General features: G+C 28.8%; 1 protein-coding gene across 3 annotated transcripts; it reads left to right on the forward strand.

Annotated features, from left to right (window-relative positions):
- LOC145186169 (eukaryotic translation initiation factor 4 gamma 1-like) lies at positions 1-27,936 on the forward strand. Of its 3 annotated transcripts, none has more exons than XM_090097173.1 (25): positions 1-164; positions 307-377; positions 1,588-1,625; positions 7,135-7,308; positions 8,099-8,243; positions 13,108-13,424; positions 13,744-14,116; positions 15,271-15,443; positions 16,144-16,225; positions 16,424-16,854; positions 18,191-18,391; positions 18,895-19,041; positions 21,340-21,447; positions 21,767-21,907; positions 21,988-22,234; positions 22,659-22,792; positions 22,880-23,070; positions 23,147-23,426; positions 23,634-23,806; positions 23,912-24,119; positions 24,205-24,303; positions 24,521-24,640; positions 27,241-27,322; positions 27,422-27,568; positions 27,672-27,936. In XM_090097173.1, the coding sequence occupies exons 2-25, from the start codon at positions 368-370 to the stop codon at positions 27,866-27,868; spliced, it is 4,218 nt and encodes a 1,405-aa protein (XP_089953299.1). In that variant the 5' UTR covers positions 1-164; positions 307-367; the 3' UTR covers positions 27,869-27,936. The 3 variants fall into 3 exon arrangements, with proteins under 3 accessions (XP_089953299.1, XP_089953301.1, XP_089953300.1); XM_090097174.1 differs by having other exon boundaries at positions 142-185; XM_090097175.1 differs by lacking the exons at positions 27,241-27,322; positions 27,422-27,568.

Below are 27,936 nucleotides of genomic sequence, written 5' to 3' on the forward strand. Positions count from 1 at the left end.
ATTTAGAGGAACGCTCGCTAAGATGAAATAGCACAATGCTATTTAGATTCCAGCTCTAAATTCTTATTATAGTCAATTTATAGGAAAGAAGTCAGTAATAAGTTGTTTTTACATTTAAGTTACGTCATGTTCTAACGAATAGTATGAAACTCCTAAGCCAGGAGGTAAGCCGCCATCTTAAAGAGGTTTTTAGAGCTGAAAATCTATTATTATCTCAAATATAGTTGACTTGACATATAAGTTTGTCTGTTAAATTGGATGTTAGGCGTCTTTTTTATGTTATGATGCGTTTATTTATATATGCAGGTAAACTGGCCGACAATTACTAAATGGAGGAGAATTACATAAATAAACTGGTATCGGCAAAATGATAAAAGGTCGGTAATAATGATGATTATCATAGCCATTTTTAATATACTAAGGAAAAAACCTAAAGGTGTTTATAGAAATAAATCATAGTTTGAATAAGAGCCTAGTTTAATGTGTCTTACCTAATGTAACTTGCCGTCTAGAGGACTCTCTTCAGTCCTAAAGTTAATTACGTCTATTTCAAGTTATCGTTTTAAAAGTTAAAGAAGTTTTATCGAAAGACTAATCATGAATTTTCTACTAAAATCTAAATAAAACTTTGTATAGTTTTATGATACAGGCTCAGACTTCTCTTATATATGGGCTACTGATATACATAACTGGCAATTGTAAAACTATTATCACTTTAAGAAAACATTTGTTTTTCTAATATATACTGGATACCAAATAGCCCATATAAGAAGGTAAATGGTTTTGTTTATTTGCTCAATCCAACCCCATATCAATCTGCCTGAAATATATCTAAAATAAAAGTTTTTAAATTCCAAGTTTTTAAAATCCAAGTTTTTAAATTTTTCTTATCTGAAACTATATTCTAAAGTAAAGATTGCAAAATAGAATAAGAAAATACGTTACTACAAATTTTTCTACTCTGTAAAACTAGGATTTCATAAATTAAAGGTAATGCAGTTTTGATTGTTTCTTTGTTCAAAACATTTTGATTCTGAAATTAAAAACATGGAATATCAGGGCTAAAAAATGTCTAGACAAAGCTAGAGTTTTAAGGACCTATACTTAAAAGTTAATAGACTTTTATTGTCATTTTAGACTATGCCAGTATACATATTGTAATCTTTAATTCAACAATCTGTTATGGTTTGTGAGAAAAGCAAATTCCTTACACCCAAATAACTGTTAGTGTTCTTGTAATCTAATATCTAGAAAGTAGTTAATGGCAAGTTAATGTCTTAGCTGACAAAATTTTAGCTAAATTATTAATGCTGGAAAAGATGATCAGGTTTCTAAATTAGTTTCTCAATTTAAGTAACCAAAAAGCTAATAAAAGTTTTGGATTAGAATGTATACAGTATTGTATTTTGTATATACTAAATCAGTAATATTAACACTATAGAGTTCATTAATGGTTTGAACATACATTTTATAAGCTGTAAGATAATTGATTTTCGTGCTATCTTCTACATATTCTCTCTGAAGTCACTAATATTGTAAAATAATTTTTTGTCTTCAGTCAGTAATACTGAATCATTTTTTGTTTAGAGGGAAGTCAAGGGGTACAAGCATATCAATCTAACCAGGTGAATTCTGCTTGTATTTTATCTTGCTTAAATCTTTTTTTACAGTTGAAAATGTTTTGAACAGTTAATGGTTTTTTATTAACTTTTTCGTGCTTTAAAATGTGAAAGTGAAGTTAAGAGACTGACCTAAAAAAAAACTGCTTCAAAAGCCTGTTTTTTTAAGGCTTTTGAAGCTGTTTTTTTACACTCATGCTAAAGTTAACTTATATAAAGTAAAAATTTGTTTTAAATGTTTAATAATAATATTTTCTTTTATTATTTTACTTTTAAAAAAGATTCTTTTCATTTAACTGAAAAACTAAAATGTATTTGTGTTTGTATTTATGGCTAGGGAATTAATCTACAAGTTTTTGAACCAAGCTTATGTAATAACCAGTTTATTATAAAGTACTAACATAATTTCTTAATTATGTTTACTCAATGAGATTCACTTTAATTTATAGTTTGATGCAACATTTCTTTATTATACAGCAGAAATTTATAGTTTATGCTGAAATATTGTTTTCTTTAAAATTTTGTTTTGTATGTTAAACTAGTGAATCTGCTTTTTTTTTTTTTTTTTTTTTAATGAAATTAAAAGAAATTTTTTTTTGTGAAATGTTAAATCCTCACTTTGATATCCTTTGGTTTTTTTTGTTTGACAGTATTTTTAATAATAAAACAAGAGAAGGGTGCTTTCATAAATTAAATACAGGTTCATCAAAACCTCATACAGCAGGATGATGATCTCAAACCTTTATAGCCCATGGCATTATATCTGCTTTGCCCATCCTATTCAAATGGTTCTTTCACCATTTGTCTTAACTGTTTTTGAGGTTGACATTTCAGGCCATTCAAGTCTTTCATCACTTTTACTTATATTTACTAAATTGTAACTATTTTGCTGTCTTTTTCTATACCTAAGACCTAACCACTAATGTGGTTAATCTTTTGCATACCCTTTAAACATTCCATATGATAAAATAACACTAGCTTTAAAAAAAATTAGGTTTTTAAAAAAATATATTATAGAGGACCCATGATTACTTTATGGGTCCCCCATAATGGTAGATTCCATGGTTACTGGTGTAACAGCAAATTTCATTCTTAAACTAATTTTTTTTTTTTTAAAGTTGTAATGTTTGCTAAAATCTGACTATTACTATTGGTAATTTTGGCATGCATGTAACTTTTTCTTTGTATTTATCTTTAAATTAAACATTATATGTTGGTTACTGACATGCAACAATTTTTTGCTGCTGAATATCTAACTTCCTAATTCTCTAAAAGTACACAAATTAAAAATTTCCAAAATTCTTTAAATTGAAGTTTCACTTATGGAAATGTTTTAGTGTACAATGAGCTTTTTATATTGATTTGTTCCTTTTCAGAAACTATTTTTATAAAGCTCGTTACACTAATGTAATGCTTTGATTCATAGAGTCATTATTTTTTATAAAAACCTGACTCAGGGTAAATTTCATTTTATTTTCCAACAATAAAATATTTAACATAAAAATGAATGGTGCATGAAAAAATCTTTCATTAGAACTCTGATTTTAAAAAAGCTAAAAGCTTGCCTTTTCAAATCTATTTTGAAAGTAACATTGTAGTTTTTCCCAAAATTTTTATGTTTAAAAATAATTTCAAAGTAAGCTGGATATTATTTTTAATTTAAGTCATTATCATCAGTTTTTTTATTCAAATTTCTGTTTTTTAAATTTTCTATAATAGGAGTTTAGTGTACAATATGAGCTTTTTGTATTGATTTGTTGCTTTTCTTATTTTAGTTGATGTTTCCAGAAAAAAAAATCTTAATAATCCATATTTTATGCAGCTTTTACATATTGTAATGCTATTTTTACTGCAATATATTCTGATAATTGTTTTTCAATTGGTGTCTGCATTCCAGCCAATTTTGATTTCATTTGTTTGCAAATTCTGAATTCTGTCAGAATTGTAATTTTTCTTATTTATACTTAAAACTAGGAAATTTTCAAATAAGAAGTTTTAAGTTTCAAACAACACTTAAAACAAAATTTACCAGTTTCTCTAGAAGTTTCTTATGATTCCAATAGTGGTTGAAATTTGCAATTAAATTGGCCAGGATGCAGACCTCTACTTTCCTATAGATATTTGAGATACTTTTGATTCCACCTATCTGTTAAAAAATCATCCTTTTTCTAAGAAGATGATATTTTGGTTGTCTTCATGATTTTATTAGATATTGAAATGTATCTACTAATCAAATTAAAAATTTAATTAGACTGATCTTCACATTTAAAAATGAAGTTTACTAATGTAACCCAACTTTGAGTATCAAATTCTGTAGTAATTTCTGTATTTAAAATTAATAAGTAGTCAGAAGTTACATTTATATTTAAGAAGTTATATTTAAAAAATTGGAAAATATGTAACTTTTGGAAATGTAAGAATCGAATTCTTTTTTGATTTAGTAACTGACAAATCACTTTAATGATATAGAAAGTATATGATCTAGCTCACTTTAACTAATAAATGTTTTAAATCATGACAAATATATTTAAGATATTGAATCATAAAATGTATTTTATTTAACTGTAAAGACGTAAAATTTGCCCAACTTTGGCACTGTAAAATTGGTATAGTTATTTCAAAATGGAATTCTTCATAAAAGAAACAACTGTTTTTAATTAAAATTTATTGAAAGAAATGTCTCAAAAAAGGAGACTATTATATGGAAACCAGCATTTTCATTTGAAGAGATTTTAATTAATATTAAGAAGATACTTCTTTACTTTTTTTTAATATGCTTAACTACAACTTTATTCAAAGCTCTTTTAAGTATTAGCTTAGATGGCCTAATATATTTTACCAAATTATTTCTACTTAAACTATTTTAGTAATTTAACTGTAAAATAATGAATACTTTTTACAGTTAACTCACTAAAATAATGAATACTTTTTACAGTTAACTCACTAAAATAATGAATACTTTTTACAGTTAACTTACTAAAATAATGAATACTTTTTACAGTTAACTTACTAAAATAGTTTATGTAGATTTTTTAGTTTTAACTTTAAAAATTTCAATAAAAAGTTATAATTAAAAAATGAATCTGAACTCAGTGTATTAGTTGTCTGATATACTAGTCAACTTAATATACTAGTCAACTAGATTTAAAAATCCATATGGTATATATATCTGTCACTTCTTTGACTCATTCTAAATGACTTAAAGCATCTGTAGCTTATTTACTAATATATATAGTTCTTATTACTGAAATATATTAGTCTTAAAGAAACTGATTTACAAACAAATGATACATTATAAATGACTAATTTCTGGTAAGAATTGTGCTGTTTACTGAGGTGTTTAAACTCACTTTTGTACAAATTTCATTGACTTAATTGGAAATAAATTGATGCAAACATAATGCATTGTTGATATATGGGATAAAAAATATCTATCACAGGATACTTTGTCACACAATGTGTCCTGTGCTAGAGATGGTCAGCAGCAACAATAATAATCAATAATTTGGAAATTTAAGTTTTAATCAAAATTAAAAATTCCCCTTGTTTAATATTTCATTACATAAGTTATGCAAAAACCACTAAAAAACTTTCTGATTGTGGATATTATATCATATGCTTAATAGAACTTGTTTTAACAAATTTCTGTCATATAAACATAGATTTTGTTGTGGCTTACAAAATTCACTAACTGTAGATTCCTGTAAAAATTAAATATTTTGACTAACACCTTTAAAGAGCCTATTTAAAAATAATTTCAAAATTTTGCTAAATTACATAACTTTGTTCAATACTTGTGACAGTAACACTTAGCTCATAGAAGTGAATCTTTTGGACAGAATGAACTCTTTCTGATCTTTAATAATGAGCTGAATTTATTTTCTATTCAGCAAACTTTGTAAGTGTATTAAACATATTAGATATAGTAAGAGTAAGTGAATAAAAAGATAGAACGCTTTTTGCAGATTTTGTTTCTTTTGCATCTAAATAATGCTATAAACAAAAAGTTTGGTATCAAAAAATATATATGTAAAGCTAAAAATTATATAAGTAAAAATATAAAAGTTTTAAACCAAAACTTTATCTTTTAAATGATGAAAGATTGAACTATTACAATAGTTGTCACTCGTTTATGTTTTCAAGATGTTCACTTATTTTTCTCGGTCGGTTTTGCTTTAACAAACTTCGAGATGTTTCTACTTTCTCTTCTTTGTCAGACAAGGAGCTGGAATATATTGGGCATTGGGTTTGGGTGTTCATTGGAGCGTTGAGTTTAGGAGTTTCTAGCACTTTAAAGAATGGTTGTTTTGTTGCATTTTTTCCATTAAGCTTTTCTAAATTTCTATGTGTTCTGTTGGAGGTAAGATTGGCTTCTAAAAAAAAGCAAAGTCAAACTTTTTATCTAAGTTTTTAATACTATATTTAAAACACTTTAATTCTTTATTTACAAAATTGACAGTATTCGACTCTTAAACCTGGCTTAATATTTATAGCTGTTAATAGTATTTTTTTTACTTGTTGTTAGTGAGTCTATCTCTGTGGTTTTAAGATTTAGTTAAATGTTAAAACCACATAGTTAGCCTCACTATTTTTTTTTATTTTTTTATTTTTTTTTTTAATTAGTAATTTAATTTTGCTGCCACTTTAATTTTGCAATTTTGGAGCAAGAATTTAGTTTTGCCAGCAAAAATCAAACCTCATTCATTAATGACCCAAGTTTTTTTGTAAGTCTATTTAACTAACTGATCAAAATTAAGTCACTAAAGTACTGATCAAAACTAAACCCAAAAGTTTTAACATCAAAAACAACAGGTAATAAATTATTTCAATTAACTAGTTGATCACTTTTTGTAAATTTTTGCTTGGCCATCAACTATTTCCATTCAAATTTTGTTAAGTATTGCCTAATTTTCAATACTGTTTTATACCTTATTTTAATTTCTTTGACAATCTGGGATAGTTTCAAACTTCATATTTGTATCTAAGCTTTGTACTTATATCTCTGATTTTATAAGTCTGTTGTAAGAATTTATTTCTTTAAGGAATTTGGTTATATTTCATATGGATGAATGGTTATAAAAAAGATTATTTTTCTAGCCAATAACATAAAGTAAGAACTCTAAAAAATATATATATCTTTTGAGAAACCAGAACTTTGGTGATATTTTAAAATTATCAAAATAATTTCTAAAATTTCAATATTGTTCTGGTTTCTTAAAATACCTGATTTAATTATTCATATTTGAAAAGTTCCATAAATCATTGGTTCAAAAAGTTTGTTTTAATTTTTGGTAATTTCTTCATCTCTTGTGTGCTGTTTTGTGCATGCCCCTCTAGTTATATTTTGAGCCTGTGGCGAGAACCATTTTATTGATAGTGTGGTTCTCGAACATAAAGAAACAAAAAAAAAAATCTTATAAAAGAATATGCTTTTGTTAAAGTAAACTATGCTAGTGTTTACTAGTATTAGTTCAGCTGGTTACAAATTTTTTGATGTTTTTTATTATCATTTTAGTTAGTCTACACTTTGCAGCCAGGTCTTCAAAACAATATCTCAGGGACAGGTACACCTATGTATAATCCAAACATTACAAGTCAACCTCAACAGATGCGTGCAATTAACTTATCAGCCTCACATATGAGTCAATACAGTCCTGCTCCGCCATTTATACCCAATGCTTATTTGTCGGTCAGTAACTTTGTAGGAAATTTTATTTTATAACTAAGATTTATATTGTAGTAATGATTAAATGATTGTAAAGAGTGCTATATACTTAAAAGTTTACAATGAAGTAAGAAGTATAAGTACCAAAGCTAATGGACAATAGCTTAAGACCATTTTCAATGATACCTTAGGGTATTACACTTAATAAATATGTGCATTTAATATTTGTACACTGATATAATTAGGTATCATTATTCCACATGTATCTTGTACATGCAGAGCTAGAATGCAATAGACAGTTACTGGTAGTTTTTGTCAAATGTGGTTCATCAGAAGAAAAAAAAAAAAATAATAATGCAATGACTAGCATATAGGTTTACATTAAGGTAGTAAACATCTTGATGTATCAATCTTCACCTTTTTACTCATCATTTTATTTGTTTTTATTCACCTTTTTTTTTATCATCAAGAGGCTTATGCAATAAGTGCTAAAATTCCTGTTAGAAAAGCTCCATTGAGTCTTCATTGGTGTAAGTAGCATGATAAAAGATTTTGCTTGAAATAAGAAACATAACATATATAGCTTTGTAAGTATAAGAAATATAAGCTTGCAAGAAAACAGTCTAGACCTGCTGTAGAATTAGAACTAGACCATTCATGGAAAGTTGAATGATAGATAAGAATTTTAATCCATTTCAGTTATCATTAGAAGATTAGGCCATGATTATAACAATGTTATTGTTAAGTTATATAAATTTAAATGAGTTATAGCTAAGATAAATTGATACTTGATTGGATCTTGGGATATTTTTAGAATTCAGATGTATCAACAGGATATTCAAACTACACTATGGCACAACAATACATGCAAAATGGTAACCAACATGCAAGCTATTCAACATATCAAAATATGCCTTATCAACAACGTGCCACTTACCAACCGATGTACGTAGTTCAAGGTACTGTCTTTGAGTTGCTTTTAGTAGCTGAAAGAATTTAAATTACATTAGGATGTGGCTAGCTTGTATGGATAAAGTAAAAAAATTTCTTTATTTTTATATGTAACAAAATGTAAGTTTTGTAAATTTGAAATTCACAAAATATTTTTTTCTTTGCATTTCTTTAAAAAATGTTGCACCCAATTTCATTTTCAAACACTGAGATTTTTTTTGATATATATATTTATTTTTTTTTGTGATAGCTTTGTTATTAAATTTCTATAGTCTTTAAACAAAAATTTTGATGAAATTGGGTGCAACAAATATTTTTAAAATTTTTACAAAGAAAACTTTGCACTTTAATTTTATTATCAAATAATTCAACCAATAATGCAAAATGCAACCAGTCCAAAAAAATCCTGAATTGTGTAGACAAATATAAATAACTAATCAGCAGGAATAATGGAAGGTGCCATTATTACTAAAAAAGCTAGCTGCAATTTTGGTGCTAATTACATTGACAGCAATGCCAGTAACAACAGCAGTAAATATAGAGCAACTGATTATATAAACAACCAAGCTGAAAATGCTGTTTTACTATCTCTACTAAATGAAAATATTATAACGGCTAGTTATTTATATAACTTGCAAATAATAAATTTGAGGATAAACATGTGAAAGTTTAAATACTAGGTAAGGTTTAGTTGTAACAAACAATAATAATTAGAAACACTTTTTGCAAACTGTCCTGTTTTGACTATTTTTCCTTAGCATTTAAGTTCTCATTTATTATGACCTGATTATTTTGATCTTGTTTATTTATTTTTTTTTTTACTTTCTTTAATGCTTGCATTAGTCTTCAGAAAAAATTCTGTTTAACAGTATTGTGAAAAAGTTAAGAACCACCAAAAAAACAAATCATAATTTATTTTTATTTTTAAATTTTTATTTAACTGAATATATTTTTCTGGTAAAAAAATAATCGATTTTACAAAATAGGCAAACAAAACAAAACAAAAAAAAACAAAAAAAAATGATAAAAACTTTTATACAAATAAAAAAAATGTATTTAAAGTTTTATAGGTAATTTTTATTTTAAAAAAAAAATTGTAAAAAAGTTAAGAACCACAGAACAAAAAGTGGTAATTTTTTACCTAATACCGCATAATTCTACCATGAATTTTTAAGCACTCATATGATTTGGCATTGAGTCTATTAAAGTCTCTAAAATATGTTTGGAAACATTTCTAAGTATTGCTGGTAAAATATTGTGGAATTCCTCAAGGCTCCTTGGTGCTTTCTTGGCAATCTCTTTATCAAGCCAACTCCAAAGATTTTCAATGCAATTTAGATCTGGGCTATTTGGTGGCCAAGTTTGACACTCAATATTTTTACTTTCGAACCATTCAGAGACAATTTTAGCCCTGTGACATGGTGAATTGTTTTGTTGAAAAATGAACGGATAGCTTTGTTCGAGTGCATCAATTCACGGTAACAAGTTGTTATTTAAAATATTGACTTAATAAATAGAGTTGAGTCAACCATCAATTAATTTAAACCTACCAAGATCATAATGTCATGCAGCACCATATTCCAACCAACCCGCTACCTTGTTTTGTTCTTTGAACTATACAATCGAGATTATATTTTTCTGAAGGCTGCCTGCAAATCATAATTCGGTTTTTTCTGTTATCAACCTCGATATTCATCATGAAGTATAACAGTCCTTGTCTTTTTTCAGACTGTCAAGAAGGAAGTAACAAACAGATGTTTTTCAGTTTTAAACATACTTTATGTGACCATAAAGTTTGTATTTTGAGTGATCCAAACTACAGCCTTATCCAAATTAAGAACAAGTAATTGGGAATACAAATATATTTTACATAACACTTAAAATGCATATTATAAAGGAACTATTCAATATGTGAGTGATTGTAACAATGACTTCTTTATTTCTTGGTCTGAACATGCTGTACGTCTTCCTGATGTACTCCGTCGACTTTTATTTCCACTCTCTAGTGATGGAAACCTTCAGGGCTTTGATACTGTTGTAACGTCTGCTGCAGTTCTAGCTCTCAAAATCTGCTGAAATGCTGGAATCAAGATTCAGATCTGGGGGTGAGGGTGGCCACACCTTGGGCCAGAAATCTCCCACTGTGTCTTTCAGCCATCTCTATATTTTCTGTGATATGACAGAGTGCCATCTTGCTGGGAAATCAAGTTGTCTTTTGCAGTGGAATTAGACTATCCAAGGTTTGACAAAGTTCTGGCCTTAATGAACACTGGATGTTTTTTTCATCAGAGGCAATGAGGCCAAAGATCATCACAGATGCAGGATGTTTGATCTGGAACTTGTATTTAACATTCTCAAGTACCTCACTGACCTTCAGGAGGCTCATTTAGTAATCTGTTTGATTGTTTGACACCAGATCAATTCTGAAGAGTTTTTTTTTTTGTCAGAGTAGAGAATTGTTCTTTCTTCAGGTAGCATAAAATTTTCTTATTTCTTTTCAATCTCTTCTATTTGTTAGCCTCAGTAATGAAATGTTTCTTGTTCAAACCCTTGAATTACCTTTTTCTCCCTGACCATATGCTCCAACAGCTTCAGCTATCAATCCATACTCCTCATGCTCCTATCTGGAGTTTGACAAATTGGACAACCCTTATAAAGAGGGTCTAACTTGTCTTATTTTTCCACTGTAAGGCTTCCTGTTAATGCTGCTAAACTTACACATCTATTAATAGTGGTGAAAAACTAAAAAAAAAAAAAAAAAAAAAAAAAAAAAAAAAAAGAATAGATATAGTTTCAATACTATAAAGAATATATTCAATAAAGTTTTTTCTACTTTTTTTAATAGTATTTTATAAACATGTCTGATATATATTGGTTTTCAAAACATCATAAAAAACTAACTAATCAAAAACAAACTCTTTTTAATTTTATGGCTAGAAAAATATTTTTTTCGCTTTTTTTTATTTCTTTCATTTTTTTTATTAGTTCAGTTTCATTAAAAGTATATGAAAAAACACACCAGAAAGTGTTATAACTGCTATTCATAATTTTAATAGTTAATTTAGGTCTGGTCATTTTACTAAAAAATCCTGCATGATTATTTAAGATTTTATTTTTAAAACTTTGAGAAGATCTAGAATTTAGATACATACTTAATAACACAGTGAAACAACAAAATGGCAGTTTATTGACATGAAAATGGCTCAAAGATCAGGGGTGTAGCAAGTAGATTATTAATTTTCAAGATTTGTAAGTCAACACTGAATTTATTTTAAACAATAGGTAGCATCCAACATTATCCAATATCCATTATCTGTACAATGTTCACAGTTTAACTCATTTACAGGAAGATGCAGTTAATATGAAGTGTTCTTTAAATAGCATATCAGCTTTCCCATTTGAAAACTATTTGTAACACTTAAAACAGTCAATAAAAAAATTCAAGAAACCCAGTTGCTCAAATTGCACGTAGAAAACAGGAGTTTGAGTTATCTCATCCAAAGAATATCATTATCTGGAATCCATTATCTGGGAGGTAGAAATAAAAAAGCAACATATCACAAGAACAGTCTTATACTATATAAAATACTGTTGGGAAGATTTTACTTTGGAAAAAAGTTGGTGTTTGTGAAGACAAAAGAAAACTAACGTTATCCAGAGAGTTGGCTGGAGAAGCCACAGTTTCTTTTTTGTAGCTCAGCTCCTGGCTCCTTATACTTGTTACTTGCAATTTTTAGTACAGAGATAGTATAATGCAGAAAATATTACTTTGAGTGTAGTTCAAGTCAACCAAACTTTGAAATTATAAAGTAAAATTTTAAACATAAAAAAAAACAATCAAACGAATTTGGCAACTCAAAACTTTGGCTTATTTTTCTGTAAAAACAATTCTCTGCCTTTTTCAAAAACTTTTTAGAGTCAGAGCTGTCGTATTTTTTGGCTCTGGCTCTAACAAAAACTTGCAACTTTAGTATGCAAGCCTAAGCCAGAGATGGTTTCTCAAGATTGGTGGTGATGTAAGGTGAAAATTGCTTGGTTTATGGATAAGTGAAAGCAAGTATTTCTCAGTAGTGAAACTAACTTAGAAGAATTAATTGTTAAAAGATGAAAGAATTAATTGTTAAAATCTGAAAGGTATAGCAATTACTTTGTTGTACCAAGGTTGCAAGATGATACAACAAAGGGTTTGCTTTAATTTTTATGTAGATTTGTGTAATATCTATACAGGTCAAATCAACCAGCACCTACATAGAAATGGTATAAAACTGCATGTTTCCGTCAGAGGACATGATGATTGAGCAAAAATGAGTGGTGTCAGTTTCAACAAGATATCAGCTCACAAGTCAAAGCTTAGATGAAATGAAATGAAATATATTTTATGCTATTAACTAGTCATTTTATTTGTCAAAGACTGAATAAGTTCTGTAAATAACTTTAAACAAGAACTAAATATCATTAGGAAGAAAATTCCAACCAAAATTTGCAACAATATTTTTAAATTGATGCAATAGAGATGAAAAGAGATGCATAGCTTGCAAAAAAGAACATTTGGGATACTTCAAATACTAGTTTATATGATGGTTATTGTTTTTTTGCCAATTTTGACTTTTTTTACTTTTTTTGATTTTTTCCAATTCTAATTGTTTCATGATTTTTAAACTAGGATTTTCGATGAAAAAAATCATTTATTAAAAAAGGAGTTCCCAATTAATGTTGGCCTAAAACATTTGGAAAATCTTTTTGAAATATTTGATAATATTTAACAAGTAATCTGACAATATTTCATCATATAGTTTAACAAATGAACGTTTTTCATACTTTTTACAATGAATCTGGTAACCAATTAAGATGTAATTTTTAAAATATTTTTAGGCTATCCAAATGTTGTGTTATCCGCTCAAGCTCAACCACACTCATCTCGTTATTCACAAACTCAAATGTCTCAACACATTTCTCCACAGCAGGCGCAGCAAATACAGCCGTCAGTAGAAGTGCAGCCAAAGAAAACTCCAATTATACTAACCAATCCAAAAACTGGTGAAAATATCCCAATTATACCTACCAAAAAAGAACCTGAAAAAGTACACCAGCACCCCACTTTTGCAGGAACAAGTGCTGGTGTTCATACACCAGCAGCTGAGAAATCCAATGAAAATAAGCTGCAAATTAATGCTATATTTGCAGCTCAGGTTATTATTGAATTATTTATTTCTTTAAAAGGTATTTGTGAAATGCGTTAGATAATATAAACCTTTCTTATGTATAACTTCTTATTATGCATCAATAAACTTGCAAGCCTTTTTTTCTTGAAACAGTCAATCATTCCTAAATGATTATTTGTTAGGACTTTTTGCTTTTTGCTCAAAAATTTTTAATTCAGAGAAGTTTTAGAAATTGTAGCAACAAGAATTTGATTGTTCTTTCTTGATAAGATAAAAAACCAGCTAGAATAAATGTAAGTGATTTTGTATTTTTCACATGTTGCTAATTGCTACCATTTGCATTTAGGTATTAGCAAGAGCTGAAAAAAAAAAAGATGAAGAGTTTCTAAAAGAAAATCAAGAAAGTCTCTCATCACAAGTGTTAGACAAGATTGAATTTGCTAACACTGTACCTAGTCAAGTTGAAGATGAAGAAGCTGGTGGAGGTTCTATCATTCGCAAGGATGAGCCTGCTGATTTAGCAAATGAAGTGAATATAGCTGAAGCTGTATCAGAAGAAAGCTATGATACTCTTCATGTTGAAGATTCAAAAGCAAATATGATGGGTGAAGAAATAATTGATTCTGTTGATGAAACCGTAGTCGAAACTGTACCTGAAATTTTAGTTGATCAAACATCTCTAATAGAAGATGTGAAGCTCTCCAGCACATTGAAAGCAGGTAGCTATTTTATTTTAACTATTTTTATTCAACAATATCTCGTTTTTATTAATGATGAACACACTCATTAGGGTATTCAAAAAAAAAATTTTTCAAAATTTAATCTTGTAATTGCTTCTTGTAAGGTTTCTCAAACTTGATATTACTAAACAATTTTTTGTTTATTTTATGATTGGACTACTACAGTTATTCTTATAATGATTCAAAAGTTCAAATATTTGTATGATCAGTTCTCTTCAGTTCTTATTAAAAGAAAATAATACAGTAGTAGGATCTATGCAACAGTTGTGTATTTTTAGTGACTCAATCACAGATTTTACCTACTCAGATACTTTGAGATCTTAAATATCTTAAGAAGTTGTATAGAAATAGAAAAAGTGCTATTACTTTCATTTTTCTTAACTGAAATAATTACAAAATTACATTAAGAAAATAACCTGAGTAATGGTGGGAGTTTCAGCCCTTAGCAAAATGTAGCCGTGAGAATGCCATGTCCTTAAATTTTTTTGATTTTTTTTTCTTAAATCTGATATGATGCACAGGCCTAGGCTTTTTGGTGGTGTCTTGTCAAATCTTGTTGAACAAAAAGTCAATTTGTCAGCTCAAGTTTAACTAAGTCTGAATAATTGATCAACTTTGTACACAAAAATTTTGATAAAGCCTAATGAATTTTTTTATACCATTATACAATAGTCTAATAAACTATATTATCATTATTATATTATCATTATTATATTATCATTATTATATTATCATTATTATATTATCTAAGGCATAAAAGTGATGAAAATTTGTTTTTTGTGATTTTTTATTCTTTGTTGCTTCAGTAATGAATCAAATGATGGTTAAGATTGCATTTAAATTTCATTCTACTGGACGAAACGCATAAAAATTCTGATTTTCATGTTTACCCACAACTTGACTAAAAAAATTGTTCTAAAACGAATCTCAAAGTTGGTGTTGATGGAGTGATGCAATCCTAAAATTAAAAAAAGATGTATAGTAATATCAAGGTTGGAGCACCTTGTAAGAAGCAACATAAAATTTTTAAAAGTCTTATTTAACATCCTCGTACTCTTTAATCTTTTTCTTTTTGATGTAAAATGTTTAATACAATTTTCTTATAATCCTGTTGAGAGTTCTTCTCATATTAGCTCAGCATAAAAAGAAAAAGAAGTCTTACAAGTCTTATGACACTAAGGAGGTTGGAGATGACATACTTAGTGCATTTGTTGACAAGCCTAAAGTTGAAGAAATACCTGAAACTATAAAGGAAGTTAAGAAAGATTTAGAAGTGCAACCAGAAGAACTTACTTGGGAAAACAAGGTAGTACTTAATTTTTCAGGAATAAAAGTAACTGTGCTTCATGCAAAAAAATATACTATATTTGGAATTGTTTCATACTAGATTTGTTTAACCCTTTAACTACCAAAAATGGCTGAAAATAAAAAATTATTTACACTCTAAAATTTACCGGTTAAATTTTCTGTAAAATCAGCAAAATAACATTACTATTTTTTTAATGTAAAAAAAGGTCGCAAATATAATAAAATAAGAAAAGACATTTAGTATTTTTTATTAAAATAATATAAAGTTACATAGTTATATGGACTTAACTAGTTCAACTAAATAATAACAACTAACTTAAAATATTTTATTTTTTAAATTTTTTACAATTTAAAAATGGAACACAATTTTTACAGTTAAAATAATAAAAACAATATCATAAGAAAGTCTATGTACCACTGCCGAAATAATACGGCATGATAATATTTTTATTTTCAAGTGCCGGAAATAGTCGACACAATTTATTTAGCGGTAGTTAAAGGGTTGATAAATTATTAGTTTATTACTTTGACATCAATTGAATTCAAATTGTAACTCCCATTAGTGTATTGACAATTTATTGTTTATGTACTCATAATGTTTTACTTAAAAATGTTTTTAATTTTATCTAAATCTGTTTTATTATTTGTTTTTCCTACTATAATCAATTACATTATTTAATTTTGTCATTTTACACCAGATCATTGATTGTGATATAATCAATAATGAAGATGAGGAAGACTTACCACGAAAAGTAGAAACAAAAGTATTAAAGTCTGAAGGTAATGGTAAAACTGTTTAAGTTTGAATAAATCAAACAAATGATTGAAATTTAATAAGTTTCAAATCATTAAAATTGAATATATTATAAACTTAAAGTGATCGATCTTCGTCGTATCAAGATGTTTGCTTGATACGATGAAGATCAATCACTTTAAGTTTATAAGATTTGTTTTAATTTTTTTTTTTATTTTCTTAAGATATTCAAGACACAGCGGATATTGAAAATGAAAAACGTCAATATAATCGTGACTTCTTACTTCAATTTCAATTTGCTCCAATATGTACTTCTAAGCCTCTGGGACTTCCTGACATAGATATAGTTCTAAATGAAGCACATGCTCCTACTAAAGCTCTGGTACCAGGGCAGAGATTAACCACTAATGATTTTATACCTGGTTATATGAAAGTCAGTGGAGGGCGTTCATCAGGTGGTTCAAGGTCTAAGACAGAGAGAGAGAGGAGAGGAACAGGACCAGGAGGTGGAAGTTCTGGAGCTACTAGCAGTGGACAGCAGAAAAAGATCAATATACCTCAGTTTGAAAAAATTGAGCTGCATAAATCAGAAAATGCATGGGTTAGACCTGCAGAACTAATTAAAGATTTATCTGAAGAAGAAAAAGAAAGAGATGTAAGTACTTAAGTTCTAAAAAAGCTTTGTCAGCAATATTAACCTCTGATTTATATTGAACAGAAACTCTTGAATTCTGTATCAGTTTTTGGCAACTTTCTACTTGTTCGGTTTCAGCTGAATTTTTTAGTTCAAATTATTACTGTGATGAACCAAAATTTTGATCAGGAGATTTTTTTTTTTTTTTAAGTTTAGATTTTTTAATTTGTTTTTTTTATTTAATGTGAGATTATGATAGTATTCTAATTACATTGGTGTTTTACATTTTTGGGAGCATAATCAATACATACTGATTGTTTAAATACCATGTGTCCCTTGAGTTACTACAAAAACAAATCAATTTTGTTTTCCAAATATTTTTTTAGTCAAACAAATTTGAATAATGTCATAGGAATTGGGTTTGTAGATATCATTCAATGACTGCCATCACTTTTCAGTATTAATTGAAGGGAATCAGTAAATCAAAAACACTGATCCAATATTGTCAGTAGTTATTTGCTGGGCAGCATTTGATATTTGAGCCTTTAAATTTTCAAGTGTTAAAGGTGGTCTGAGCGCATACAAGAACTGTTTTAGAGTGCCCCAATACCAGAAATTGTGAAAGAAAAAAAAGCTAATATTTTTGTGAAAGTCTCTGTTAGAAATTGTTGCACTATCTCCTTATATGCAGTGTCCCATCTGCTGTTGGTATAATAATAATGCTTATTTTTGATGGGCTCTCAAGTATGGAATCACATGTTGTAACAAATGCAGACAGTTGTCACCATTGATGAAAAATGATGCAATGATAATTTAACCAGAAAAACCTATCCACATGCACAACTGGTGAATTAGGTGACTTTTTGGCACTACTGAGATAATTTTTGTCACTCCAAATGAAAGTGTTCTATGTGTAAACAGTTCCGTCTAGGTATTTCCACCGAGGTATTGCTTCATCTGTTCACATACTTTATCTAGATTATCCAACTTTTTCCAAAAAACATGTTGCAAAATCTTTCTTTTTTGCACAATTTTCTGATTCCAATTGATGGTGCACTGATATGTAAAATTTAGTTTATATAAAAACCCTAAGCAATAGTAATGAAGATAAAGTATAATTGGTTCACCAGAATATATATTTGTATATTACATAGGTTTAGTTTTTGTAGTGACTTATGGGACACACTGATTATGTAAAATAGTTGTTTCACGTTGTTTTTGTTTATAATTTAGTTTTGAGTCAATTTAATAATTATATATATACACATCCTCGCACTGAAATATAATAGTGTAAATTTTGAGAACCTTTTAGTTCGTTAATGGCTTTTCTAAGATAGCCTTTTCTTTGATTGTTTAGGAACTTGCTAGAAGTATAAGAGGAATATTGAATAAACTGACGCCTCAAAAATTTATTTCACTTCTTGAAAAAATGAAAGAATTGAAAATTGATACTAAAGAAAAGTTGGAAATAGCTATTGACCTTATATTTGAGAAAGCTGTTAGTGAACCTGTATTTAGTGTGGCATACGCAAATTTATGTCATCGTTTAACTGATTCTGTAAGTTAGTTGCATATTTTTAATACTTAGTTTTTAGATTTGTCAACATTTCCAAAATAGGGAATAAAATATCAACATTTCCTTAATAGGGAATTGAATATTAGAATAACAACAGTAACCTGAGGTGCTGTTGTTATTTGATTGCATTAATACACTTTAAATTGATAATCGTAGGATATTTAATGATATTCTTGTTATGTTACTGAACTTCTGTTGGATTTTAACTCCTTTTATATTTTTTATAATTAGATGCATATATATTTTTATATGATGATGATGATGATGATGATGATGATGATGATGATGATGATGATGATGATGATGATGATGATGATGATGATGATGATGATGATGATGATGATGATGATGATGATGATGATGATGATGATGATGATGATGATGATGATGATGATGATGATGATGATGATGATGATGATGATGATGATGATGATGATGATGATGATGATGATGATGATGATGCATAGTTTTTTCTGCCACTTTAGTTTAAGCAACCCATGACAGATAGTTCTACACCAAATGGTACAATTACATTTAGAAGAATTCTTTTAAACAAGTGTCAGAAAGAGTTTGATAAAGACAGTTCAGATGAAAAGCTGTTGGAAGAAGACAAAAATAAAACATTTGATACTGTAAGTAAACGTTTATTAGCAAGTGCATTAAAAAATTTAATTTAAAAGTAGTTGCACAAAGTTTAAAATTGATTTCTGTTCCATCCTCTTCTCAAGACCTTGAGGATAACAAAGCAGAAGCCATAGCTAGAGCTTTTGTTCCATCTTCTTCTCAAGACCTTGAGGATAACAAAGCAGAAACCATAACTAGAGCTTTAGGCCTAACAGATAGGCCTAGCAACTAAATGATCTTTCAAGAGAGGCACATAATGGATGTTACAACTAAATGTTGCCTTACAATATTTCAGAAAATACCATAAGGCAACATTTAGTTGGTCCAGGGTTGTATAGTTATTGTGCAGTAAAAAAGCCACTCATATTGGCAAAGAACCAAAAGTAATGTTTAGGGTTCACATAGGCTCACTTAAATTGGAGGAAGGTGGAGACCAATATTATGGTCAGATGAGTTGAAGCTTAACCCAATTGATTTCAGATGGTAAATGAAATGTGAGAACCAGTTGGCAAACAACACAGGTGTACACTATTGGAGTAACAAGACTTTTTTCGACATTCACTGTCATTATCAATCATGCACTAATTATTAATTACCTATTTCCATATAAAGCTCTCTTCAATTAGTGAATCATTTGAATGTTTAATAAATTTATTCAACTCTTACAGTGGCAACTCAGTACTGATCTTTCATTGTCAATCATTAAATGAGTTAAATGTACACATATATTTGTTTGTCTAAAGATATATAGATGAGAATACTTTACAAAACTTTTAAAGTTTTCAGTTACATAAGAGCTGATGAATAAAATTATTTTCATCTGTGTGTCTTGTCTAGGATGTCCATTATGTGCCTCTCTTGAAAGATCGTTTAGTTGCCAGGCCTATCTGTTAGGCCTAAAGCTCTAGTTATGGCTTCTGCTTTGTTATCCTCAAGGTCTTCATTAGTTAATTAAATAGCAATAATCTTTTGCATAGTTACCACAAATTCCTGTGTAAAGACAACAGTGTTTTCTTACTAGGTTTTTGATAGAATATTTTATATTGTATCATATCCTTTATGACCTGTGATTCTTGCATCAGCAGAGAGCTTACTATTGGTGAATTAATAAACTAATTGAGTTTGATAGAATATCTCAGTAAGATAAACTATTTGTTCATATTTTCTAATCTCTTCTAAGTTAAGTAGATAGTGAGCAGTTTTAGGGAGTTATAAAAGTAAAATTAAAGAAATAAATGGCTTTACCCATAAATAGACATGATATGATGCCATAAAAACATGGAATGTAAATCCTGGAGTCTCTCCTTCAAGCCAAGTTACACATAGTTTAATAAGGTATCTTGATGTATAATTTCTGCATTTTTCTATTGGTGTACATGTATTGATTTTCACCTAATATTGGTATTTGTTGTGCCAAAAGAGAAATTGTTTGTTTAAACAGATCCCATTTCTTCCAGAGTAGACTTAGTCAATAAGGTATTAATAAAATTATGTTTTAGTGTAATATTTTTGCAGTATGTCTAAGAATAAATTTTCTTTTATATGGAAACAAAAGTTTAGTCGAAATCTCTATCGGTTCTCAATTTACTAAGCATCAGCATTTGTTTAATGATAAAGTAAAATCCTTTATATCCAGGTTTACAGTCTTAGTAGTGTGGCAGAGAATGCCATCTTCTTGTGGGTTGGGGAATGTGGCAACAATCCAAGAAAAGATGAGTCTTCAAAACTTGTTGCTTCAGAACATTGAGGTCTTTTGCCATCCTTCTCATTTTCCTAATGGGTCTCCTGTCAACCTGGCTTTTAATATCACTGACTAGACTCTGTAACATCTGAAGGCTTCCTTCTTCACCCTTGCTTACTTTTAATATGTCCTTTTAAACTGTCATTGAAGATTGTGCTCAGGGATGTTCCCAACTTCCTTCATTTGTGGAAATGGTATTTCTGTATAAATCAAAGCAACATGCTTTGTTTTATTTTTGGCTTCCATTTTTAAAAACTTTATATTGGGCAATAAAATTAATTTTGACTAATTTATAATAAGTTTTTGATTGTATACAAAGTAAAAAAATTTAGAGCAATAGGTTTTTTTCTGGTAAGTGACTTAATTTCATGGCAATTGTCATTTTTCGTGACACAATCTGTAACTATAAGCAAACAATTGTAATCCAAGTATATTTTTTTAAAATTTTGTATAATAACTTGCTACAAATTTTATTTTTGATGTGAATTTTTTTTTAGATCAGTTTAATGAATGAGCTTTAAATTATATTTAGCCTTACATAATTGATTTATTATTATATTTTAAGGATGCTGAGTCAAAACTGTGGAAAGCTGAGTTAGACCAGCGTGAAATTATGAATCGAAGACGAATGCTTGGAAATATACGTTTTATTGGAGAGTTATTCAAACTGAAGGTCAGTTTGGCTGTTACATAACTATACATGCTAATTGTAGTATAAGACTACCATTTTAGGTTGTAGGTTCTTATTCAAAGTTGGTTATTTCTGAATCCATTGAAAACAATCTGATCTTCTTTAGTCATTAACAATAAACAAAATTTCCTTTTTTTTTTTTTAACTTTAAATAGTTTAAAATCCATATCCTTAAATGGTGCATGAAGATGTGCAATTTATTTTTAAAATGTCAACAAAGACATTTATTTCATGTTAAAACATGTTATACCTAAATTTAAATAAAATTTATCTATTCTGAAAAATTGGTATCCCAATTTAGATGATTTCAGAGACCATCATGCATGACTGTGTTATTAAGCTTCTTAAGTGTGAAAAGTTAGAGTCTGCAGAAGATCAATTAGAATGTTTATGCAAGCTTCTTGCTACTATTGGAAAAGATTTAGATCATCCAAAAGCTAAGGTGGGGCTGTTTATCTTTTTCTTATTTTATGCCTTTTTAAAGGTTTTTAATAAGTATACTTAAGAATATTTTCTTTTCAGCCTCGGGTTGACCAGTATTTTACTCAAATGAGCAAAATTATTGATCGTAAAAAGATATCAACCAGAATTAAGTTTGCAATAAAAGATATAATTGATCTTCGCAGTTGTAATTGGGTACCAAGAAGAGATGACAGCAATCCAAAAACTATAGATCAAATACACAAAGAAGCAAAAGATGAAGAGAAAGAAATGGAAAAAATAAGGCAACAGGATAAAATGAGACCTAAAGAAAGAAGTTCACAGAGAAGTATATTTACTTAGTTTGTTTAAATAATCTTTTTTGTTTGTTTGTTGTTTTTTTTGTTTTGTTTTGTTTTGTAAGTATAATTATTTTTCATAGTCTCCTATTGCACTTAGGAAAATAGCAGTGGCACAACTCAAAAAATTGCATTTTTGAGTTAGGTATGCAGAAATGTTCCTGGATATCTTTTTTATCTTTGAAAACAATGACAATTCTTTAAAATGTTTTTGTGGCTTTAAAATTGTCATTGTTCTTACACGTTATTATAATGATTTACTTAAATTCAGGCCAAAATAGTGGATTAGTGATGATGGTGCCAAAAAAAAGTAGTATTTTGAGTTCTGCTACTTATATTCCCTGGGTGCTATAATAATTTATTTTAATTTTTTTTTTTTTTTTTGATTTTTTCTTTTTTTAAACTCTTTTGCAGGTGGTGGGCGTGATAGTCCAGCAATGCGTGGTGTAGGTGGGAATCCTGCAACTGGTGACGAATGGACAAAAATTCCAACTAAATCTAGAAATATTTCAACTACTTCTATTGATGTTACTAAATTTAAAGTTAAGGTATATCATTTTTAGTGAAGATAATTTAAGGCTCTAACCAACAATTTTTCTTTATTTTGGGGTATGTTAATTCTTTATTAATTCTAGAAACATGACTCTGAGAAAATTTCTCTTGGTCCTGGTGGCTTTAAAAACTCATGGTCTAGAGGAGCAAGTGGCGGTAGTAGTCGAAGTAGTTCTGGTGCATCCACATCTGCTGAACCTGATCAACAAAGACCCAATCGATATGATCTTCTTGGTGACCAAGCTCAACAATCTGGTATTGATAGTAAACGAGGGTAGGTTTCCTATTTGTTTATTCCAACTGTGTTACATTTTTCAATGATAGTTTCAATAGTATTCTTCTGCAAATAGAAGTCGTGGGTCTAATACTTCACGGAATTCAAGTGCTAAATATGTTCGTGATGATCGCAATGATCGTTTTGCCATAATTCGTGCTGTCCAAGATATGACTACTAATAATAGTCAACCTCCTACTCGCACTCAACATGATGACAGTCCACGTTCTGGTGCTCAAACCCCTAATGAATTAGTAGACAATTCTATTGATCAAGAGCCTTTGATAACAGTAGAAGAAATGAGGAAAAAGTCAAAATCTACTATAAGTGAATATTTAAGTATAAAAGATATAAATGTAAGTTGTTTTCACACCAAAAAAATTATTTTGCATCAGAATTTATTCTTTTTATTTTACATTATTTTAGTCATGTATTTTATACTGTTTATTTAGATCTGTTTTTTATGTAGTTATGTATTTTATATACTTTTTTTTATTTACTTTTGTATTTTATATTATTTATTTTGTGTATTTTTTGGCTAAGCTCAAACTTTTTCTTTTTAGGAAGCAATAGTTTGTTTGAAAGAAGTTAAGTGTCCATGTCTACATTACATATTTGTTGAAGAAGCCATTACAATAGTTATAGAAATGAAATCAGAAGAGAGGAAGTCTGTTGGTGCTTTGCTTCATGACATGATAAGTGGAAATGTGATAACTGTTGATCAGTTGTGCAATGGGTAAGTCACCTAATACAATTTAAATCATCAAGATGTTGTTGCATGTTTTAGGGTACTTTTAATCACAAATTCTATAAATAAATTTATTTTAAATTTAAAATGCAGGCTTGCAGCAATAGTAGAGAATGCTCCAGATTATGCTGTTGATATCCCACATTTCTATAAATATCTTGGAGAAACTATAGGTCCTATGGTCTATGATGGTGCTCTTCCTCTAAATAGAGTCAAGGATACTTTAGAACCATTAGTCAAGCCAAACAAAGCTGGTGATGTAATGGCAGAAGCTTTATCAGTAGCTGTTCAAATTGCTGGTGTAAGTCTTTGTTGTTGTTTTTTTTATTGTTTTCTGTTGTACAGTTATTTTTACATACTATAAATTCCTTTTGCTTAATTTTCAGAAAGAAGATTTAGTGAGTGAGTTATGGTCAAAATCAAGTATTAAATGGGAAATGCTCTTAAACAATAATGAAAATGTAGATAACTTTGTAAAAGACAAAGTAAGTAGATTTAAGATAGAAATTTTTAGTCTGTCATCTCTTTACTATAAACATATCTGGCATAAGTATTGTTATCTTTTTACTATAAACATATTTTGCATAAGTATTGTTATCTCTTTACTATAAACATATTTTGCATAAGTATTGTTATCTCTTTACTATAAACTTATCTTGCACAAAGTATTCTTAGATAAACTAATGATCTGTTTTTGTATAGAAAATGGAGTTCCTAATGAATACTTCTAGTAATAAGAATCATTCAAACAATGTTTTAAAAGGCTTAATGCACATACTTAATGAGAACAGTGAAAATGATAAGATAACATCTTATATTGAAGTAAGTGATTGTGTTATTGTGTTATTAGCTTTCAGTTCTTTAAAAACTTATTACTGACAGATATACAGTCATGATCAAAAGTTTTTATTGTGGTGTTAGGAGGCATAAACCATAAACCGCCACTTTGATTTGCTGTAATGGCACCCCATATCATGATTTTAGGGCAATGTTTTACAGTCAAAAGCAAATATTTGGGGTTGTATCGTTGACAAGGTGGGCGCCTAACGCTTGTAGAATGACCACCAAATTGTTTGATTAATGATTCGTCGTTAAATATTACACTCTCCCAATCTTCCACTGACCAGTCCTTGTACTTCTGACAGAAGGCTATATGGTCTCCAATATTTTTTTGAGAAAGGCAAGGTTTTTTTTGCTGGAACATGGCTCTTTAAATGAAATTGTTTGGGACTACCTCAGATGAAATTTCAGAAGCACTGGCAAATGGATATGCTTTTGCATAACGATTCATGCGATTATCTGCCCTTTGAGTAGTTACCTTTGGTCGTCCAGTTCTAGCTTTGCTTTTAAAATCACCAGTTTCATGATATCTCTTCAATATTTTTGTAATACAGCTATGTGTTACATTAAAACGTGCAGCAACAGAAGTTAGTGTCAATCCTTGCTCATGTAGAATAGCAATCCGAGCACGTTTTTCTGTTGTTAGTTCATTAGTTCTTCCCATAATTATCATTTTAATTTTTTGCTAAAATAACAACAAACTATGACTAAAACAAATTTAAATGTTTATAACAAATTATGCATGCATATAATATTAATACTCAAAATTTTCAATTAAAAAAAAAACATTTAAACACAATTTTCAAATTTTATGAAAATTTTTTAAATGTTCCAAACTTTTGATCGTGACTGTAAGTATTATGACATTTTGTAATGCACGTTTTGATTTTAGGAAATTTGCGATTTTTTTTTTAAAATAAGAAAAAGAGGTTTTTATATTGAAACTCACCTTAATTAGTTTTCAATCTTTAACTATAGTGTTAAAATACATTATTTACTGATGTTTGTAAACAAAAGCATATCTTATAGGGGTTTACTTTAATCTTATAGCAAAAAAATTACGATTCTATAAAGTTGAAATAAATTGGGTTGAAAATAAAAGCCTTAAAATTTGAACCTTTGATCGATGCATTAAATCTTTATTTCAACATAAAATTCTCAAAACTACAATATAACGCTTTATGAATCAGGTTTTTTTTTAATAAATCATTCTTTTGAAACATTGGGTTGTTTAGAAAGTCATTTCGTTTTTGTTTTTTTTTGTTTTGTTTTGTTTTTTTTTGTCTTTTTCTTGGTGAAAATAAAACACGATTTTTTTTCTAGTATATAAACATTTTATATTTTTTCCATTTTTGTCCAAAACTTTTTGCCAACTTTCGGGCCGGAAATTGATTTCACGCTCTTAAAACCTCTGATCTTTGCTGGCAAGAGTGATATTTGACGCCCTGATTTGAAATAAAGGTCTTCCCGTTAAAACGTTTTTTAGAGGGCCGGAACAAGTAATAGTCCGAAGATGCCAAATCTGGAGAATGCCTATTCAAACTCTAAAAGCTTTTAGTGAGTTACCAAACTTATATGAGGTGTCTCGCATTAGCGTGGTGGAACCCCTATACCTTTTCTATTTATAAATTCTGACCTATATAGTATACTTCTGGATAAATCGTGGGTATTGTCCGGTAGAAGTCAGAAAAACAGATCATTTTCTAGCCGTTAGAGAAGCAAATCATAACTTAATGCGACTAAGCAATTTTCATTCTTTAAGAACATCTGAAACTCAAATGTCATGTTTTGAAATTTAGCCAAGACGTTTCGCGTGATCATCAACAGTCGAATTCGACTAATTTAACCTCCTCTTAGCAGTCTCACATGTTGTTATTTGGCGGTTTGCATATATCAATTCCTTTATTTTGTCTTCATTGGGCTTACTAGGACGTGGTGCATCTTCAATATCGAAATTGCCGGAAATTTCGCAAAACAATTTTGACATTTTGTCGTTCGGTTATTTACATCTCCATACACCATATATAAATCGCCTTCCTTAAAATATATTTTCACCTTTTCGATAGTAAAAGAGTAAAAGGTGCCGAAAATCGTGCTTTCGATTTTCTGTCTTTGCTAGAGCACCAAACAAAAACTATTGCAAAAAATCAAACAAATTTTTTAACCAGCAAGCCTTTACTTAGCTTATTTCCTTTTTGTTCCTCTAAAATTTTTATACTTTCTTTCTATACTAAAAATAGTTTATTACTTACGAATTTGATCGTTTATGATTTGTTCTTGTCATGCACCAATTTAAATCTTACCAACTTTAAAAAAAATTTCTTCACAAAGAAAACTTATACGCGCTGTTTCTTTTTTTTTTTCCTTGCAATTTTTCGAAGCGAAATTTAAAGGTAAATGAATTTATTACTACAAAAGTTTACAACTGTAAAGTTTGATTGAATTTTAAAAATACAGCTAAAATTGTAAATTTCATAAATCAAAACGCGCACTACTATTTGTGTAGTTGGTTATCTTAAAGTCGTACTTCATAATACAACAAAGTTGCAGGTGTGCTTGATTACATTTCTATTGTTTCATAGAATGAAGGTGGTGATATTAAAAATGATCCATATTTCATAAAGGACCTTACATCGATGATTTGCAAAAGTACTCTCATTGATGGTACGTTGAGTTTAACGCAAATTATTAACGAATAAATACGATTCTGTAAAGTTATTGATTTAATAGGTTGAAATATTTCAAGTTGATATATTTCTTTAGGACCTTTAAAGAATTGTACCTGTAGCAAAGAAGTCTTAAATAATCGTAAAAATATCTTACTAAAATACATAGCCGGTAATAAGCAATTAGAATTATTTGCGCTGTACGGTATACAGCAGCTTCTAACGTCATTAAATCATCCTATTGGTGAGTTTTTACTATGCAGCGATTTATTTTCATTATTTTTATAGTCGGCACTGCATCTCCACTTGATCTTTTTTTTTTTTTTTTTTTTTTTTTTTCGATTTAGGACTTGCTCATGTTTTATTCCAAGAATTATATAGCAACGATGTTATATCAGAGGAGACATTATATACTTGGGAGTCAAGTAAAGAATTCCCAGATGGAAAAGGCTGTACAATTAGTTCGGTAAAAGACTTTTTATCTTGGTTGCGTAAAGCGGAAGAAGAATCTAACGAAGAGGACTCTGCTCTAGTCTTCAATTAATTGAGAGCTTTATTATTACAAATATTTTAGAAAAATAGCAAAAATAGCATGCAGAATTTTTGCGCAAA

This window comes from Hydra viridissima, unplaced genomic scaffold, assembly GCF_058129835.1.
Source record: "Hydra viridissima isolate aposymbiotic clone 2 unplaced genomic scaffold, HvirCarnegie_v1 scaffold_9, whole genome shotgun sequence".
In the NCBI taxonomy this organism is placed as follows: domain Eukaryota; kingdom Metazoa; phylum Cnidaria; class Hydrozoa; order Anthoathecata; family Hydridae; genus Hydra; species Hydra viridissima.